At 38.7% G+C, this 20,520-nt stretch overlaps 2 protein-coding genes across 2 annotated transcripts in view; both read right to left on the reverse strand.

Annotated features, from left to right (window-relative positions):
• Positions 1–20,520, reverse strand: part of LOC149063619 (uncharacterized) — a 70,972-nt gene that overhangs the window by 38,306 nt on the left and 12,146 nt on the right. The window lies entirely within an intron of this gene.
• On the reverse strand, positions 134–13,812 carry LOC149063620 (uncharacterized). The gene is made up of 2 exons (XM_089255702.1): positions 10,633–13,812; positions 134–220 (listed from the first exon to the last, which is right to left on the reverse strand). The coding sequence occupies exons 1-2, from the start codon at positions 13,810–13,812 to the stop codon at positions 134–136; spliced, it is 3,267 nt and encodes a 1,088-aa protein (XP_089111828.1).

Here is a 20,520-nt window from a genome sequence, read left to right on the forward strand (position 1 = left end):
ATATTTCTCTCATTTATGGCCATTATTTTCTTCTTCTCTTTTTTATGTAACCTATTAATCCATTTCTTGATGATGAGCATCGAAATGGATGGTGGAGTGACCTTCAGGGGGAAAAAAGACTCTTCGTGTTTTCTTACCGACTGAGATCGAGGTCAAGCTTATGGCAATCGCAAAATAACCTGTCGGCGTTGAAAAACCTCGCGGACATAATGATCCGGTGCTAAGAGAAGATTTAAGAAAAACTACAATTATTACTATTTCCCATTTGGAATATCGAGGAATTAATTTCAAAGATTGATTTTTCAACTTCGATTCTTTTTTTCTTTGTTACTGGTTAATAAAGACTACTATTACTAGCAGTTTCCGTAACTAGGCAGGTGCAATGTTTGCCCGCACAGAGCCCACTTAGAAGAGGGGCCCAGAGTGGCCCGTTTAGGCACCGAGAATGGGCCAGAAGGGACCTTCTTGCGCAGGAATAGGCAGTTACGGTACTGGTTACTCTTCCTAAACCACACGTGCACCTCGTCCATATTCCTCTGCGGAACGAACCGGTGCATATTGGAATGTGGGTAATAAAGACTGAAAATGTAAATGTCAATTTTCTCGTCTTTAAGATATGATACAGGGGTGGCCAACGCTTGCCCGCGAGGTGGTTTTGTACGGCCCTTGACTAGGTAAAAATACTGTATATCAAATTGATTTTCTGATCATTATTTGTGATATCGGTTTCGACAAGGACTTCCTGATCAAACGGACTATTTACGTTCATTATATTTCTATTGACGATAGTAATTTGCTATGTTCTCACCATACTGCCTTTTCGAACAAATTTGCTTATGAAGTTTGTTATGAGCACCACCGCGTTTTTTTTCCCGCCACCTCGTTAGGCAAGTTGCTTGTTGGTGGCCTTTGTATTTACATGAATGTATACAGTATAAGGTGTCTAATTGTAATATACGATCAATTTTCCGTATTTTTTTAAATTTCGAAAAAGATTCGAAATTTGGTGCTCTTATGCTTTGTAGCTATTTGTTTGGACACAACACCTTATTTTTTTTGTTTGAGTGATGCGTAGTTTCTCGCCAATTCACCCATAATAGCGCCGAAAGTGTCATTCGGAAAATCACGTTGTGTGTTATTTTCTTACGATACATTTGCATTTCTTATCTGGACCAGTTATTCCAAACTTCAGTTTGTTGCGACTGAAATTTGACTTAGTAGTACAGTCGAATCCCGTTTTAACGAATACCGATATAGCGAAAATCTCGTTTTGACGAACACTTTTTTAATCCCCCAGATAAGCTAACGTAGGAACAATGGATAAAGTTGGAATTCTTTTATAACGAAATTTCTTTAGAGCGAAGTGATTTCTCCGGTCTCTTGGAGTTCGTTATAACGGGATTCGACTGTAGTAGTTGTTCGTTGCGACTGAAGCGTTCGTTGTGACCACCAGCGTGCTGTCAGGTGGCAGGCACTGTTTGCAGCGAGGATCAGGATGAATCCGTAATCCAATCAAGCTCCGAAGAAATTTTCAACAGTGCTCAAGATCGAATTAGACTGGGTAGACTGAACTGTCCAAGCGGAATGGGTTCCTTCTCTCATACAATCCTTAATCGATCAAACTTCTGATTGCGCCTTTTGTGCGACATGATTTCATGCAACTTTCTCTATAATTATTTATTATCGGTGTGCAATTTTGGTTTTGACGGAGATGATCGGTCCCGCCTCAGGGCTGAAGTGCTTACGTTGTTGCTTGTGATAGATCCTGGGTGTCTCGTAGTTTCTCCAGTTCGTTAACCATGACATGTGCAGTTTTTAATGCTTTTTTTAAAATGTATTCATTTTAATTTCAATCTGTATAAAATTCTGTCTGTCATGTAGATTTCTTTAGATTTATTGACAGGTTGATTTAGGGCCAAGTATGCTATATTCTCTGCGCATACGCGAGTATAAATTTGTTTTGGCAGAAATTTCATCCACTAAGAAGAAATAAAATTTATTTATCTGTCTGTACGTACCACTATCAGTGCTTTAAAACGGGCATCAAAAAATATTGTCACGAAAATTCATATTATTTATCTTTATAAAAATCGATCATTATTTATCATTAATTATATCTTTCATCTGTAAATATTCATTCTCTATAAATCTCGCCAAATTGACGGCAAACTTGGCGAATTCTGCGCAGGTGCGATGATTTGGCGATGCCATGACGCCAAAAGATCTTACCAGAAGGCTCTGGACTTACATAACAGCAATTATGAACAGTTTTGATGAGTTTTTGAAGACGAGATCTTTTGTATGAAAGAATATTAATTATGAAATACAGGGTGATTCTAAATTCACGGGATAAACTTTAAGAGGTGATATAAGACATCTAAACAAACATTTTTGGTCATAGAATATGTGATCCAATCGCAGTAGCAAACATATATTTTAAAGGTCTTGTAAATGTCAATTTCGGCTGTAACGGCATCTTGGTTATACGAGGGTCGTTTAATAAATAGGGTAAATATCTATGACATAGCTTTCAAATTATTACATCTGTATAAATACGACTTTTCAAAACAAACCCGTCACAACTAGTGAGAGCACAAAGTTCCAATAGTCGAGTTGTAGCAATTATTCTGGAAATGTATAATGATAAGTGTTGTGAAGTGAAAAAACACTTTTATCTGAAATAATTTCAAACTGCCCATATCAAAGCCGGATTAAAATAAGTTCGTGGGGACTTTGCACCATCAATAAAGACCATTTATTTTTGGATCAACGAATTTAAACGGGACGCGCGCCCATCGACGAAGCTGCTGTCTGCTGGAAATGATGACCACAAATTTTAATTATTTTCTTGGCACGCGCACACAATCCTACACAGAATACTTCCAGGAGTATCGCACAATAATATTAGAACATTGTGCCATACTTCACTGAAATTTGTAAGAACAACTGCGAGTGAAACGGCCAAGATTGACACACACAAAAAGCTCCATTTCTCTAGAAAAATGCTCCGTCTCACATACCCACCATTGCAATGGCGAAATTGTGTGAATTAAGCTTTACACCAATCTCTTATCCACTGAATTCTATAGAATTGGGCTCCATGTGACGTTTTCCTGTTTCTAAACTTGAATGTTTGGCCTGGTGGGAATTTTTTCTCTTCAAATGAAGAAGCCATCGCAGCTGTACACGACTATTTTGAGGAGTCAGAGAAAATTAAATTTTCTGGCGGGATATGGAAATGTGAAAATAATTGGAGAAAAAGTGTGCGGAGTTTCAAGGAGACGATGTTCAGAAATAAAATAGGATTAGCCCAAAAGTTTTAATAACAATAATAACGTGATGTTTACGTATTCCCAAGAGCTCCGTAAGATCTGTCCAGGGATCCATATCGGAACCGTGATTCGAATCCAGACCTGCACAGTCAGAAGTTAGTTCCCGAACCATTGGACCGTCAGGCGGCTGAAAATACCATTTTTTCGCTTACTTATGAAACGAACCTCTCAACGACAAAATTTTACGGAATCTCCGATGTCGTTATAATCGAGTTTGACTAATAGTTAATACGCCAATCAATCAGTTATCAGTAACTTTCTCCGGCTCAGAACACTTTTTCCCACAAGAGCTTAGTACAGATACATTTTTTACTTCAATGTATAGCGACTGTGATTGATTCTCGGAATAGAGTTAATCATACGGCTATTGAGAAATATGAGATTTGGAAAAGCGTTTTTCACAGTTATTCAGCGTATTAACTGTGCTTAACTAAAGTTTCTCACGATCATTTTTCCTATTATAAAAGGAATAATAAACCTAATAGACGTCAGAACTCACAAATCATAGATAAAAATTTCAAATCTAATTTCCTCAGGAAAATAAAAGTAAATTTAGAAATTTTCTCACGGAAAATATTTGAATCCGTTTATGATAATTTAAATGGTATCGTAAATGAAATAAATCTTGTTTCGACAAGATGTAATAGGGAATTATTACTATGTTATATTTAACATTTACAATGAAGGAAATGGAAACTAGAAATTGAAACGCAAAGCGCGTTCATGCAATAATGAATCGTTCATGGTTGGAAGCACTTTGGGAAATGCTGATATGGCTAATGTAACTCTTCGATACGTCATTCCCGAAAAGTTATTCAAGCAGACCGAAGATGCATTTTCAATTCAGTTGATCTAAAATGCCATAGGAAATCAATATTTCTTAACCTTTTCTCGTCCTGGCCTTTGGACCATATTTTCTCCTCTTGCCCTCCTTCCCATCTATAGAAGCGAGAACTTCCATATACAATTCTTTATTGAACTAAACAGGGTCGATATTTGAAACCCAGTATAGTGATCCTCTCTCTTGTGGAGTTCTATGTAGATCCGTCTCAAACTCTTGGTGCCTGCCAAAGTCACGTTGCAGGACCCTGTATTTAGCTGGAAGTATTTCAGCTAACATATCTACATACCCATTCTCTAGGATTTTCGAGGATAGGTATATGTAACTTATATATATATTCTCGAAAATCATAAGACCAAATTTCATCATGTATCCCCCCTTCATGGACAATGGGTATGACCCAATCGACCAATCCCTTGGGTCATACTATGTGTTGAGATTTTCCAGGTTCTTTGATCTTTAGAGCGGCATGCTCCCTCTCCCTAGGCCATAGTCTCCCAAACATTTTGTTCCATCGCCCCCTTCATAAGCAATTTGTTTCCTCTCATCGCCCCCCAATTCAAGTGAATCTCTCTCAACCCATAGGATCCTATGTTAAGTCCGTAGCTTCTATCGCCCCCCCCTGGACCATTCCATCTCCCACTTTGGGAAACACTGCCCTAGACAAAGAAAATTTTTTGAGCTCCTCTCCCCTAATCTGACTTGAAATGCTGCTCAGTAATTTAAATGCTTACGCCTCGAAAATCTTACCCGTATTACATAATCATGAGGCCTCATTTGTACTTTCGGGTCTTGACCAAGTGACCCATGTGCTAAGACGGCACTGTGTATTGGCAGTTCTGATGAATTCTGGAAGTAATCTGATTTTCCTCCTTAATTACTTCATTTAAAATCATTATTTCTTTATATCAGATTTTTTTTTCCCCACAGCTCAATGTAGCCCGCCTCAATCTGATGTCATGGCTTCCCCCCTACCACTTGATTTTCATCCGTAGCTCCTTCAGAATCTGCCAGGCCCCTGGTTCATGGGAGCCCCTAGTACATAAATCACTGCGGTAAATGGTAAATGATGGATTGTATTGTTCGCAACGTTATGAAAATTCTAGAATTCCGTAAATACCGTTTTGACGGACAAATGATTTTACTTTTCAGAAGTTTTCACGAACCGATATAATACTTTTTAGATCACGTGATGCTTGATTCTTCCTTCATGCAAAGTGTTAGAGGGACAAACAAACTGTATCCACGGTAACCAACATGGCGGTTTCCTCAGACGCATTGAGGAAATAAATCTATATTTAAGAAATGAATAGATTTTTCTTTCGTTAATGATTAGGCGCTAAATATTAAGAATTTTTTTTAATATTTATTATTTTAAATGTCTGTTTTTAAGGGGTCACGTACCCTTTAACATGGGAAAAAGTTAAAATATCGTTAAAAATTCTAATCAACCATTCATTTATTAGAAATTTTTTTCACATATTCTTGATTAAATATGCTATCATATGCCAGTATAAAATTTTATGTATCGCTAATACTCAATTTTTTGAAATTTTCAACAAAAAAAAAAAACTCATTAAAAACAGCTTGCGCGCATGATAAAATGACATGACATCAATGTGGCCATACAATATTGAAAACAAATTGAAGAAAATGAACTAAAAGAGTTTTCAGATCCATTAATAAATATTTGGTTTATAAAAAATGAAAATTTAAATTTTAAATTAAATTTCAAATAAGAATGAGAGAATGAAATTTCAATATTTTAGTTCATTTCATGAAATGAAACGTTTTCTTCATTTTAATTTCAATTTTGTATGGTTACATTGATGTCATGTCGTTTTATCATCCGCTCAAGCTGTTCTTAATGCACTTTTTGAAAGTTTTAAAAAAATTAAGGTATTAGAGTATATATATTATACGTAAAATTTTATGCTAGCATATTTAATCAAAAATGCGAGGGAAAATTTCTAATAAATCAACGGTTAAATAGTATTTTTAATGATATTTGAACTTTTCTCTATGTTAAAGGGTATGTGAAACTTTAATTAGAAAAAACGCCAAAATTAAGGTTGCGGAATTTTTTCAGTGTTATCTACGGGCTATTATGGTATTTCAAAATCTTAAACTATAGGACAGTTGAATATTAAAAGATAATACAGAGATGTCAATTTTCTTGGTAAAACAAAAAGTTGAAATCAATATTATTGCATCCATTTCGCAACTCAATATCAGGACCGGCTTCAAATTTCATATTTAATTTTTTTTAAACTTCTTATCTCCAAGCAAACTCAACATTTCAAAAATCAAGGATTCAATATAAATTTGTGAAATTATTGACGTGCGTGGCGAAGAACAACAACTCTACTAAATTTCCGCATTTCCACAGTGAAATCGGCATTTTTATCATGTATTTTTGTAGGTATCGTCCCGTGCTTGTCTTTTGAAGTGATGTTGATGATGACTCTGACGTGTGTTCATGCTCAAAGCCTTATGGGGAGTATAATATTATTTCTCTATTACATTACCGACTTAAAAAAATGTTTATAAGAGTAAGAGGTTCCGACCCAATGACCGGCAACAAGGAAATGAGAGAAAAGCCGCACTCGTTAAATGGTAAACATTATGGGAGGAAGAAACAAACAGCACCGACGTTAACCAAATAATGGGGAAAAGGTTGGGGTTAGGGTATTGCCCAGAGAGAAATGTTTTTCCCATTGGACAATTGGATTTCCCAATGTACCTGAAGAGCGTTTCAGCAACCGATGGTTGTGGACAATGAATGCTACGTCCTGTCCGGAATCCAAGGGCTTTCATTTCGGCACAACGTTCCCTTCCCCCAATTTCATTTCAAGGAATATATACATCGTCAATAGTCCAGTGAATTTCCTACCACGTTCACTCATTTGCTAAATTTTTTGTTGAACACTGTAAAACTGCCACTTGAGAGATGTCAAATGTCACAACACTCAGTTTACATTCTTTACATTACGAAATATTTTGCATCTCTTGAACTCACAACTCACCTGTGCCATAGTTTCTGTTGAATAGAAAACTGACGTTTAGGAGTGACTTAAGCTATTCGTCTACGTTTAAAAGGTTATTTTGGGAGAATATACAGATTTTTAGTTTTATAAAGTCCCCATTTTTAGTGATTCCAAAACTCTCCTTGTTTTGTTTATATGATGCTTAGAACCGAACTTTAGTGTTTACGTTCGCTTAAGTGTTGCGTTTTTACATGCAACTAATCCGTACATAAAAACTTGTAAGACATGTTTTACGAAGAAAGCTTTTTTTTTTTTTACATATTACTTGAGTTAGAAACATGATTTCTAAAATTCTTTTGATTGCATCGTTTTAAAATTTAAATATGATACTCTGCTATATATTGCTAAGGTTATCAGCTGCAATCTAAGGTCTATCACGTGTCTTTGTCTAATTATAGTTATTTATACATGATATGGTCAATTAAATTCCAAAAAATTCACATGCACATCAACAGAAATAGCTTACCTCGTTTGGATTCTAACACAATTGATACGTTTGAAAAGAAATCCGATTTTTATTTTGGGGAAATCGAGAAGATATCATCCTTAAAATAAGGCAACCATAATCCTTTCTATGGGCAGCGCGACAACAGGCGAAATGCCCAACGAGGGAGTTTAGAAAAAGATGCCCGTAACAAATACGGGTGTGTCATATATTTCTAAAATACAGCAACACAATTAAAATGCAATTATTATCAATTATATATATATATATATATATATATATACTAGCTGATACCCGGCGACGTTGCCCGCCCCGTAAAAAATTTATATATGTATAGCTTAATAATTATATCTTAATGAAAAAAATTTCTGCATCAAGTAAAAAAAAATTACTTTTATTTTTAAATATTTTAATTAAAAACTTCAGGCAATCGCTTGTGGATACACAATATTTTTTCTTTTTCCATCTGGTGTGTAGATGTACAAATTTTTGGGATTACCAACACGCGAACAGGTGACGAAAAGTTGTCCGTGTGAAAAACAGGGCTCATGTAGGTTGATACCTGCCACTGCTAACAACTGGCCTTGCGCTTTGTTGATTGTCATGGCAAAAGCTAAACGAATCGGGAACTGTGATCGCTTGAAAGTGAATGGCATTTCTTCAGTGATAATTGGGATACGTGGAACGAAGACGTCTTCTCTCCTTTGGCACATCCAGTTAGAATCGTCGCTTCAATGATGCAATTGTGCAATTTCTTCACGCAGAGTCTGGTGCCATTGCAGAGTCTCGGTGTGTCCAAATTTCTTAAAAGCATTATAGGTGCTCCGACTTTGAGGGCCAAATTGTGTGGTGGCACACCCGGAATATCCAAAGGAGTTCAGAAATTCTGCAGGATACAGAACTAAATGTCTGCGCCGTGTCTGTGACAGTGTCAACCAATTTGTAAGATGTGGAGTCTCCTGGAATAATTTTTAGGATTTTTTCGTTGATCTTGTTCACACTGTCATTTTTCGGTGCCAGAATCGCTCTCAGAAAGCCACTCATGGTTTCGGTGATTTTGTTGAATGTTTGGGAAAACTTTGTCTGCAAGTTCTTGAACTGAGTTTAACAACTGGCAAAATCCATTTGGGAACGTAATCGGTCCAGTGCTTGGGTCTACTGGTTGGTCAACTGATGTGAAAATGATAGCAGTGCTGAGTCATTTTGCAGTTGAACTCGCATGTTGGTGGATAATGATAATTTTTTAACTTCGTGCCAGAGTGTTGATGATTTGAGGCAAGCATTGAGTTCATCAGTTGGCGTTGAACATTTTTATTCCCAGTTTTGTCAGCGTAGTTGTTGTTCTCTGTTGTTAGCGACGTCATACGTCCAGCTTGTGCAGCGAATATTATTCAAACGCCTTTTACGCATTCTTTAAATTGAAACTATACCTATACGATGGGCGGTTGATGAGATAAAGGCCGCATTATCACTTACAGGATTACAGGACAACCTGTATATAGGCTAGCAGAAATACCCGGCGCTTCCCGGGTTTTCTGCAATTAAATTGGAAAAGTTACAAACCGTTATAAAAGAATAAACTGTTATAATAACAGAATTAAAGGTGTGACAAACCATTGTAAAGGCATATATTCACGTCTGAAACGCATTGTTGGAAATCACGGTAACCAAAATAAACGTTCCGAAAGTAATTGTTGAGGCCCCAAAACCACTGTTGTCCGGCAGTTTTTCGCCCATTTCGGGCATTTGCCCAGCTATGACGAACTTTTAAAGTAGCCTACGGTTCAATCCCGGACCTGTTTGGTATATATGCAAAATCTGGCGACGATCGGTTTAGAACTGTAGATTTGTATAAAGGGCATACATACATACATACATACTTTCACATTTATATATAAGATATATATATATATATACTAGCTGATACCCGGCGACGTTGCCCGCCCCGTAAAAAATTTATATATATGTATAGCTTATTAATTATTTCTTTTAATCAAAAAAATTCTGCATCAAGTAAGAAAAAATTACTTTTATTTTTAAATATTTTAATTAAAGACTTCAAGCAATCGCTTGTGGATACACAATATTTTTTGTTTGTCCATCTGGTGTGAAGATGTACAAATTTTTGGGATTACCAACACGCGAACAGGCGACGTAAAGCTGTCCGTGTGAAAAACAGGGCTCATGTAGGTTGATACCTGCCACTGCTAACGACTGGCCTTGCGCTTTGTTGATTGTCATGGCAAAAGCTAAACGAACCGGGAACTGCAATCGCTTGAAAGTGAATGGAATTTCTTCAGTGACAATTGGGATACGTGGAATGAAGACGTCTTCTCCTTTGGCACATCCAGTTAAAATTGTTGCTTCGATGATGTAATTGAGCAATTTCTTCACGCAGAGTCTGGTACCATTGCAGAGTCTCGGTGTCTCCAAATTTCTTAAAAGCATTATAGGTGCTCCGACTTTGAGGGTCAAGTTGTGTGGTGGCACACCCGGAATATCCAAAGAGTTCAGAAATTCTGCAGGATACAGAACTGTCTGCGTTGTGTCTGTGACAGTGTCAACCGATTTATAAGATTTGGAGTCTCCTGGAATAATTTTTAGGATTTTTTCGTTGATTTTGTTCACACTGTCATTTTTCGGTGCCAGAATCGCTCTCTCACAAAGCCACTCATGGTTTCGGTGATTTTGTTCAATATTTGGGAAAACTTTGTCTGCAAGTTCTTGAACTGAATTTAACAACTGGCAAAATCCATTTGGGAACGTAATCAGTCCGGTGCTTGGGTCTACGGGAATTCTTCCATTGCCAAGTTTGATCAACTGATGTGAAAATGATTGCAGTGCTGAGTCATTTTGCAGTTGAACTCGCATGTTGGTGGATAATGATAATTTTTTAACTTCGTGCCAGAGTGTTGATGATTTGAGGCAAGCATTAAATTCATCAGCTGGCGTTGAACGCGGAACTACAGGCAGAGTCTGACGAAAATCTCCAGCCAACAAAACAACCACTTTTCCCATGAGCCGCTGATTTCCTCGCAGATCTTTAAGTGACATGTTGACAGATTGCAGGGCCCGTTTGTGAGACATTGTACACTCATCCCAAACTATGAGGCTGCACTCTTGCAACACTTTTGCTGGGCCTGTTCCCTTGGAAATGTTGCAAACTGGAGATTCGTTATGGTTCAAGTCCAGTGGTAATTTGAAGGCGGTATGTGCCGTCCGACCTCCATTTAGTAGTGTTGCGGCTATGCCAGAAGAGGCCACTGCTACTGCAATTTTCTTTTGTTGTCTCACCTTTGCCAAAAGTAAATTGATAAGGAACGTTTTGCCAGTGCCACCGGGAGCATCGAGGAAATAGATGCCGCCATTTCCATCGTTAATCGTTTGCTGAATTTGATTGTAGGCTTGTCTTTGGTCGAAAGTTAAAAGTGGTTCTTTCGCTGCAATATATGACTGTAATTCATTAACATCGTAATTTCTCTCCCGCATAATTTCATGAGTGAGATTGTTGGTGTTAGTTCGTTGCGGTGAAAGAAGCAAAGAGCACTGTCTGAGGTCTTTTCCAGCCATTGACAAACAAAGGTCTTCTAAATGGATGAGAGCTTGATTGTACATGTCTGGTGAAAATTCAATTTCTAAATTTGGATTTTCCCGTCTGATTCTCATAAGAATGTCTTCACTGAGATCATCTTTGTATTTTTCCCACAATTGAAGTGGATTTGACACAGATTGGGTAGATAAAAGAATGCCAAAAAGATGTCTTAGACGAATGGCAGATTGAGTGATTTTAGCTTCAGTCATTGCCAAATCCCAGTGGTCATCGTTTTCCAGCAATCCTCGCTTTTGGCATGCTTCTTGCATGGTTGCACAAACTTGACCATTAAATGTTTTCAAATCATCGAATGTTGTTGGTCCTTTGATGATGTGAAGCAACATACGCAGAAAGAAGCATTCGCCACTTGACGGATGAACAATATAAATGCGGCCAAGTGTTTCTGATGATTTAACCCCAGGATGTCCTGCAACATCAGTTCCTTGTTTGCGTCGCTGCCATTTTTTGCTTGATGTATTCCATGTGTAGAACCGGGGAAGATCACAGTAGAAAAGTGTTCTGGCAAATACGTCGGTCTTACATAATTCAAAGAATTCGGTCAGTGTTGTCTTTGGTGGCTGTTGCAAGTTGTTTGCTTGGAGGTTTTCTGGATTGTAATACACCCTCTGGCCATTTTCAAGGTGAACACTCAGATGTTGAACCGATGGGTAGCGTTCGTGAATTTGGAAGCTGAGGATTCGCCAAATTGCTTCGTTGCTGCAAATGTATCTTCCCAATTGAAATGTTGAAATCTCATCGTTCGTTTGTTGGCCCAATCCAAAAATTGCTTGGTCACTTCCTTTGTTAACATACTTGCAAATATACTTGATGGCTTTTACAGACTGGCAAGACTCTACATTAATGTGCGCCTGGAACATTTTTGACAATATTGGGGAATATGGAACTACCCACCTATTGTCAACGTTAACGTCTACATGGCGTATTTTCAATGTTGTGGTGAATCCGCCATCTTCGGGCTTTCGTCTCCTGTACAGAGGATAGCCATCTTGGCCAGTCTGTGTTTCTTGTAGCATTGTGCGTGGATATTTCTTGGAGCATTGACCATTCATCATGCAAGGAGCGTTCGTGTTTAGCGCTCCACAGGGTCCGTGAATCATATTTTTGGTGATGATCTGAAACAACAATGGATCTTGATCTGGATTAGGCAATTCGGCAGAGATGACGTTGTCGATATCAGTTGGCCGAATTTTTTCTCGCAGCCAGATGAGGATGTGGGCATGTGGGAGACCTCTTTTTTGCCATTCGATTGAATACATCCAGCATCTCGTTTCTCCGAAAATATGGCACTTCTTCACGACGTTCATCAGTTTTGTTAATTTTCTCTTGAACACTCTGGCAATCAGGTCATGTCGATCTGTAGCTTTCTGAGCAGGCAGAAGAGCCTCTTGTATTTCAGACCAAAGTGGATTGCATGTGAAGGTGATGAACAGGTCAGGGCGACCATAACTCCTGACGTAAGTCATTGCATCCTGGGTGTACTCATGCATGTGTCTTGGACCGCCAGTAAAGGTTGCTGGCAAAATCACCATTCTCCCCAATTCATTTGGATTCGCGTCATTGGCCATAGCATCTCTAAGATGAATGTAGTCATCTACTCTCAGTTTCTCTTGGTTTGTTCGGATGTAGAGTAGCCGTTCACTTTCGATTTTGGCGTACATATCTACTACAAACTGATGGAGGAGCTGCCGGGATTTTAATAAATGATTTTCATCTCCTACCCTTCTCATCAATCTGAATGCATAAAAGTCCATGGCAGATACCTTCTTTCCCGGTAGCGTGTCGCCTGTAGTTGGATTGATCTGAGTAATTCCAAAGTTATAACCGTCATTGCCTTGCCAAAAGATGATCGGGTATTGGAGAGCATCGTACGATCTATGAGTCTCCGTTACTCTCTGTAGCCTGTTATTTCTTTTCTGTAGAACAATATCGCGGCTTTCAAATTCATTCCCCACAATAACAATCGCCACCTCATCAATTGTTGGTGCATTGAATGTCCGTGGATGGGCGCCTACTGGAGTCTTATCTGCTCTGATAATTATTTGGTAATCATCTCTTGGCATACGCTCCAGAGCAGTCTTGAACAAATTCACGTAGGAATTGTGTTCGTGGAGGAATTGTTGTAGCGCCCGGACGATATGCTGTTTGGTGGTTGGAATATTGGAGCATCGTTGTCGAGCTTCTGCATGTTGGTCTCCCATGAAGAAAATCTGCAAAAATTTCGGCTCTTCATTCGTTCCTGGGAGCAGTGACCCTGAAAGATGGTAAATTTGTCCCTGTACTTTGAATGTAGGCATGAATCCAGGCTCGCCAATTTCTTTTGTTGCTCCGAAAGAGGTCATTTGGAAGCAGGAGTTGTACTTTCTGATGTTTTGCAGAAAGTGCTTGGAATCTGGTGTGGTTCCAGCCATCAAAGTGCGAAGTGGTTCAGGTGGTTGATTGATTAATGGCAGCTTGACTTTTCCATTTGAGCAGCACATCCCAGGCGCCTCACCATCCCATTTATAAGCTTGGCAATGGACACAGACCTTCTCCATTTGGCCAATCAAGACTGCTGGATGTTCGTGATAATCAAGTTCAGCATTGTATGCAAATGCAGCTTTTTTCAGATCTTGAAAAGCATGCTCTCTATAAGTGAAGGCCCTATTTCGATTAGCAGATAGACGCTTTTCAGTGTGTTCTGGAGTCTCACTTGTCCTGGAAATGGAGGCTCTAGTTCGATTAGCAGATAGACGCTTTTCAGTGTGTTCTGGAGTCTCACTTGTCCTGGAAATGGAGGCCCTAGTTCGATTAGCAGAGAGGCGTTCTTCAGTTTGTTCTGGAGTCTCATTTGTTCTGGAAGTGGAGGCCCTAGTTCGATTAGCAGAGAGGCGTTCTTCAGTTTGTTCTGGAGTCTCATTTGTTCTGGAAGTGGAGGCCCTAGTTCGATTAGCGGATAGGCGTTCTTCAGTTTGTTCTTTAGTTTCACTTGTCCTGGAAGTGGAAGCCCTAGATCGATTAGCGGATAGGCGTTCTTCAGTTTGTTCTTTAGTCTCACTTGTCCTGGAAGTGGAGGCCCTAGTTCGATTAGCAGAGAGGCGTTCTTCAGTTTGTTCTGGAGTCTCATTTGTTCTGGAAGTGGAGACCCTAGTTCGATTAGCGGATAGGCGTTCTTCAGTTTGTTCTTTAGTTTCACTTGTCCTGGAAGTGGAAGCCCTAGATCGATTAGTGGATAGGCGTTCTTCAGTTTGTTCTTTAGTCTCACTTGTCCTGGAAGTGGAGGCCCTAGTTCGATTAGCAGAGAGGCGTTCTTCAGTTTGTTCTGGAGTCTCATTTGTCCTGGAAGTGGAGGACCTAGTTCGATTAGCATATTGTCTTTGTTTAGTCCGCTCTGAAGACTCATTTTTCCTTGCCAATCGCGACCGTTTCGCTTCAGTCGAAATTTTTCCGATTGCTGCTCGCTTTTTAGGAGGCATCTTACACAGTGGAAGAATATTGTGATCAGAATGAGCGAGCGTCTGTGATGGTCAGAGTTGTTTCCTTCACTTCAGTATTTTTATTCTCAGTTTTGTCGTCGTAGTTGTTGTTCTCTGTTGTTGGTGACGTCATGTGTCCAGCTTGCGGCGAATATTATTCGAACGCATTTTCAGTATTTCTTAAATTGAAACTATACCTATACAATGGGCGGTGGTTGAGAAACATAGCTGAAACCCGGCGACGATGCCCGCCCCGTAAAAAATTTATATACGTATAGCTTATATATTATTTATATACGTATTTCTTAATCAAAAAAATTTCTGCATCAAGTAAGAAAAAATTACTTTTATTTTTAAATATTTTAATTAAAATCTTCAGGCAATCGCTTATGAATACACAATATTTTTTCTTTTTCCATCTGGTGTATAGATGTACAAATTTTTGCTATTACCAACACGCGAACAGGTGACGAAAAGGTGTCCGTGTGAAAAACTCTAGGGCTCAAGTAGGTTGATACCTGCCACTACTAACAACTGGCCTTGCGCTCTGTTGATTGTCATGGCAAAAGCTAAACGAATCGGGAACTGTAATCGCTTGAAAGTGAATGGCATCTCTTCGGTGAAATGCTTGTGCAGCGAATATTATTCAACCGCCTTTTAAGCATTTTTTAAATTGAAACTATACCTATACGATGGGCGGATTATCACTTACAGGACACCCTGTATATAGGCTAGCAGAAATACCCGGGTTTTCTTCAATTACTGGGAGGATTGGAAAAGAGTGACAAACCGTTATAAATGAATAAACTGTTATAATAACAGAATTGAAGGTGTGACAAACCATTGTAAAGGCATATATATACGTCTGAAACGCATTGTTGGAAACCGCGGCAACCAAAGTAAACGTTCCGAAAGTGATTGTTGAGGCCCCCAAAACCATTGTTGCCCGACAGTTTTTCGCCCATTTCGGGCATTTGCCCAGCTCTGACGAACTTTTAAAGTAGCCTACGGCTCAATCCCGGTCCTGTTTGGTATATATGCAAAATCTGGCGACGATCGGTCTAAAACTGTAGATTTGTATAAAGAGCATACATACATACATACATACATACATACATACATACATACATACATACTTTCACATTTATATATAAGATAAAATGCATTAAATATTATTCGCCTACGTAATAAATCTCACTGTAAAAAATATGTACGCCGATGGGAGAATATGTTGCTTACAGTGTATTCAAATAAATTTTTTCATAGAAATTCAGAAAGACCGCCACACACAGCATCGTGTTATTTTGCAAATTGATTGAAAGAACATGTGTAACGTAACGTTACGGTCATGTGCGGCGAAATAATTGTATTGTACAATATTTTTTCATTTGACGAGTTTTCAAGTGCGATGAATACATTTATACCACCTGAATCTAGAGATAACGTCTCATTTCGAGAGAAGGTTAGCGTTACTTCAAGAACATCTGAGTTTCCATAATTTACGTTCATTAATGCTATCAAAGAATATGAATATAATGTGAATTAGAATACGTGAATTTATAGCGCTGATTTGATTTTACATAACATGTTAAGGTGTAATATGTGCTGCGTAATTGTCACGTCCTTCAACTAAAAGTGTGCAGCCTTGGAGTGATTTGTGAATCGAAGTGTCTCAGTTAATAACAGTATTTGAAAATATGCGGAAATGAACACCAACATCGGTGTTCATTTCCGCATATTTTCAGCTAACAACGTTGGATTTTTGCGTGCTACATTGCTAAAAAGGTAATTCCATTATAACAGCATTTGACTTGGCTCTACATCAGATATCAACTTTTTACGGGTAAATAATCTCGAGACTTGGCTTCATTTTTTTTTACATTGCTTTGGTTTCCCGTTATTACGGCATCTATGAATCTATAAATAGTATCACGAAAAAAAGAACTTTAAATTGTATCAGCCGTTGCTGAAGCTTCACCTGCTACCATGTATATAGCCGTGGAACCAGACAGCTTTCACGTAGAAAGTGCAGTGTTAGATGCCTATAAACAAAACTTTATGGTTTGTGTTATTCGCGGATTTTCCCGTATTCGCGGTGACTCTCGGAACGTAACCCTCGCGAATACCGAAGGGCTACTGTGCAGTCAGATATAACGGGTTATTCGCAAGTGATTGTCAAATAGCTAATGTTGAAGATACGAAAAATATTTGGTTATTGCGAGTTTAAAATTAGAAAGCATTCACTATAATACCAAAAGGGTTGTCACACAAAAATTCCAGTTCCCCACCTACTTTCAAGAACATGACTAGTCTTGTCATGGCACATACTGCTCGTAAAAAATTACTGAGGCACTTCTAGCTAAAAATATACCCAAAAAAGTCAATCTTTTACATACATTACTTTGCCCAGGAATCCATGATGGTGAGACGGCCATGCATAGAACCCCCATAACAAGTTCACTGAATGCTAGCCGAATAGTGGTGTGTCGGGAGGAACGATTTATTGTGTCGGTTTGCTGGATCGTCCCGTATTTTTACACCGACTTATTTCCCCATATAATTCGGCTCTTGGGAGAGGTGATCTCACCCACCTTTCCGTCTGAATCCGTGCCTGGCTCCGGGTTAAAGAGATCGATCTCGTTTGTAAAATCATTATCCACTATAACTTCAGTTGTGACTAAAATTCAATTCAATAAGCAGAAAGGGTCTCGCTCATGGATGAGGGTAAGGAACCCAGGGTAAGACGGGGGCCACGAGAAGAAAATATGGTCCAAAATTGGGGGCCGCATGGGCTAAAAAGGTTAAGAACTACCGCTGTAGTGTATACAGTATTCGAATCGAGAAACGTTCTGTGTGTGAGAGCACATGATACACCTTCATTTTAATACCTTCATCCAAGTCTAACTGCTGGAATGAGAAATTGAAATCCAGGGAAGTGTAAGTACAATTCATCAAACAGCTGTTCTCAAGGGCAAGGACCTGACAACACAAGAGTCATCCTCATGACCTATCTCTTACATCCAGTCTGCTACCCTATTTCCTTCATTCAGGTGCTGCATAGACGTAGTACGTAAATTATTCCTAATTTCCCTCAGAGCCAAGCACAAAAAAAGTTGTAGCGATCATCAATCAACAGGTTGTATTTCACCCGCACGGGTATAATGATCCCACGCCAGTGTCCGAATCCGGTCGTTAGACTTTCGAAGTGAAATTCAAACAGCGCAATTCTGACCTCGATTTACGCGTCGCGATATTTCGTCTGTACTTTCCACACATCGTTATCGTCCCGACACCAACTGTGAAGATCACGATCCACGGCAGACAATCGCTTTCATGTACATGACCGACATGCCATTGGAGATGACATACTTCTGTTATTGTTTTTTTTCATTTTTATTTTCCACGAAAACTAAATCTCGATTTCCATTTCCATCTTATTTTCGAAGCTTCCAGAATGGCGTCCTTAACCCCGGGCGAGTCTCATTGTTTATTAAATTTCGATTCTATCTTCTGTAGTTGCTCAAGGGCTGATTCATGTGGATAGATCTTCGCGTATATTAGTCTACTTTTAAATACATGCTTTGATGTTCCTTAACTTGATTTCTAATTGGATGTCTTTTGTTCCATTGTTGGCTGGCCGTGAATACCTCCATGTTCGTCTTTCGTGGCTACTGAACTTCATAATGAAGACACTGTAATGAGATGAAACTGAATCTAAGTCATAGGACGACGAAATGGTGGCGTGTTTGAGAAAAAGATGCTTACGGCTGTTTATCAGTTGCAATGACATAATGTTCGCTTTGTCGGGTTCTCAAATTTCACGATACTATTGAGGTAAACCATGATATGAGAGTAATCGGTATAATAGTCAGTTATATAGAGACGATGAAATCAATTAGAGAATTGAATTGTCCAACAGCTCAATAAGTCCATAGGTCTTTGTTTAAAAAGAGAGAGTAGGTCATATTATCTTATGAATCCAGCAAATTTAGGCCTAAAACAGGGTCGATATGACACAAATTCATAACTAGCTGAAGTTTTCAGGATTAGATCTTAGATATATGTAGAATGGATCCTGGAAAGTCCCCTAATTTAGTGAGTTACCTTAAAGTATCTGAAGTCTTGGAAGATTCCTGTGGAAAAAGTTTTTGTGTCCTCATAACAACACGTTGAATTTCGGTCTTCCAGAAAACCACGAGATGATTCTGATTTGACGAAGCTATCCAATTGGCTGCTGCATCACATTCCTCTCAATGATAATTTTCTCAAATACTTATCAAGTAATGTAGCTAGTTGGTTGGTTGCTGATGATGAAATGAATTGTGACTATGCAAACGATGCTGGTGAAAAATTACTGTCGTCGATTGCAGGAAGTTTCTTTGGGGAAGTTAAACTTCAGAAGAGAAAAAAAGAGTTATGCCAATTTTTGCCACAAGCAATACATTGATTATAAGGAATGAAAGTGTAGTATTCAATCCTCTGCAGTTGTTTACCAGGATTGCTGCTGTGCTGAAGTCAAATGAAAATTTTGTTGCAAAATCAACATTAACAGCTATTATTGAAACAAATTAACATTCAACTTATAACCAAAAAAATTTCGCATCTTGACGTCAAATAAATCAATTTTCAGCTCATTTATAACTTTTTTTATTGGGTAAACGTAGGCAGGACCGTAACTAGGCAGGTGCAACAGGTGCACCCGCACAAGACCCACTTGGAAAGGGGCCCAGAAAGGGCCTAAATTCAAATTCTTGCACAGGGCACAGGAATGGCTAGCTACGTCCCTGTACGTAGGTAGAAATCAAAATCAAAAAAGGCATTCTTGCAGAGTACACAATTTTTGACTGGGATATGGGGGGAAAAAAAATCACTCTGAAGGCAAAAAAGCGCTTGGCGGCCATCTTTGATCCGGCATTTTGGAGGGAAGCTCACATGGAAAATTAGGGGATTTTTTTTCAGGATTAGTACCAACACATATCTAGGTACTAATCCTGAAAACTTCAGCTAGTTATGAATTTGTGTCACATAAAATCCTAAATTTACTGCGCTACTATCTGTCAACTTAGATTGCATTAAAACCGGAGATAAAATATTTTTCATGATTTCTAATTTGGAGGTGGTTTGGTTAAGGTATCCGACTACGTTCGAGTACACTTTTGTATGAAATGGTACCGGAGTGAACTTTAATAACATTTTTGGATAGAAAATGTCCCAAAACGATGAAAACCGTAATAAATTTTGGACTATTTATGTGTCATTTTCTATGAAAAAGACATTGTTCTTGCAAATTTCAAGAAAAATTCATTGATAATTTTTGTCGCAACACGGTCATTTTCTGCACACCAGGGCTAATTAGATCGGGACCTACAATTTATTACCGATTCCGAACGGCAGCCTTTCTTTTATAGCCAACGAGAGGTTGGTGCGCTAACCCCTCGGTGTGGGACTCTATGCGATAGCAATCTTTTTCTGTGGTCATGTCGCCGTTTTTGTTGTACCCCCGTGTCAGGAAAGTTACCGACAAGGACGGAGACGGTATCAAACTAGCGATACCTTTAAACATCTTCTGGTACTTCAGGCGAGTATTATATCGTCCTGGGCTACCGCTCCAGATAAAATCCATGTGGTACTTCAAACACGATTGCAAAAATTTCTAAGAATGGAATGTTTTGTTATTTTCCTAGTACATTCAGCTAGTAATGGTGCAAGTTATGAACCAAAATTTAAACGATTGTATGATATGCTCATGCGTTACACTCAAATCTGTTGATGTACGTATGAATATTTTGA

Source organism: Pholcus phalangioides, unplaced genomic scaffold, assembly GCF_987345545.1.
Source record: "Pholcus phalangioides strain wild (caught in Gottingen) unplaced genomic scaffold, Ppha-v1.0 ptg000172l_1, whole genome shotgun sequence".
NCBI classification, from domain to species: Eukaryota; Metazoa; Arthropoda; class Arachnida; order Araneae; family Pholcidae; genus Pholcus; species Pholcus phalangioides.

What these genes read in the sequence shown, in the direction of transcription:
- LOC149063620 (XM_089255702.1), bottom strand. Translation starts at nt 13,812, where the DNA reads ATGGAGAAGGTCTGTGTCCATTGCCAAGCTTATAAATGGGATGGTGAG. An exon ending in ATTTTCGTCAGACTCTGCCT is followed by an intron (nt 221 to 10,632) that starts GTAGTTCCGCGT and finishes ATCTTCTCTTAG; the next exon opens with CACCGGATCATTATGTCCGC.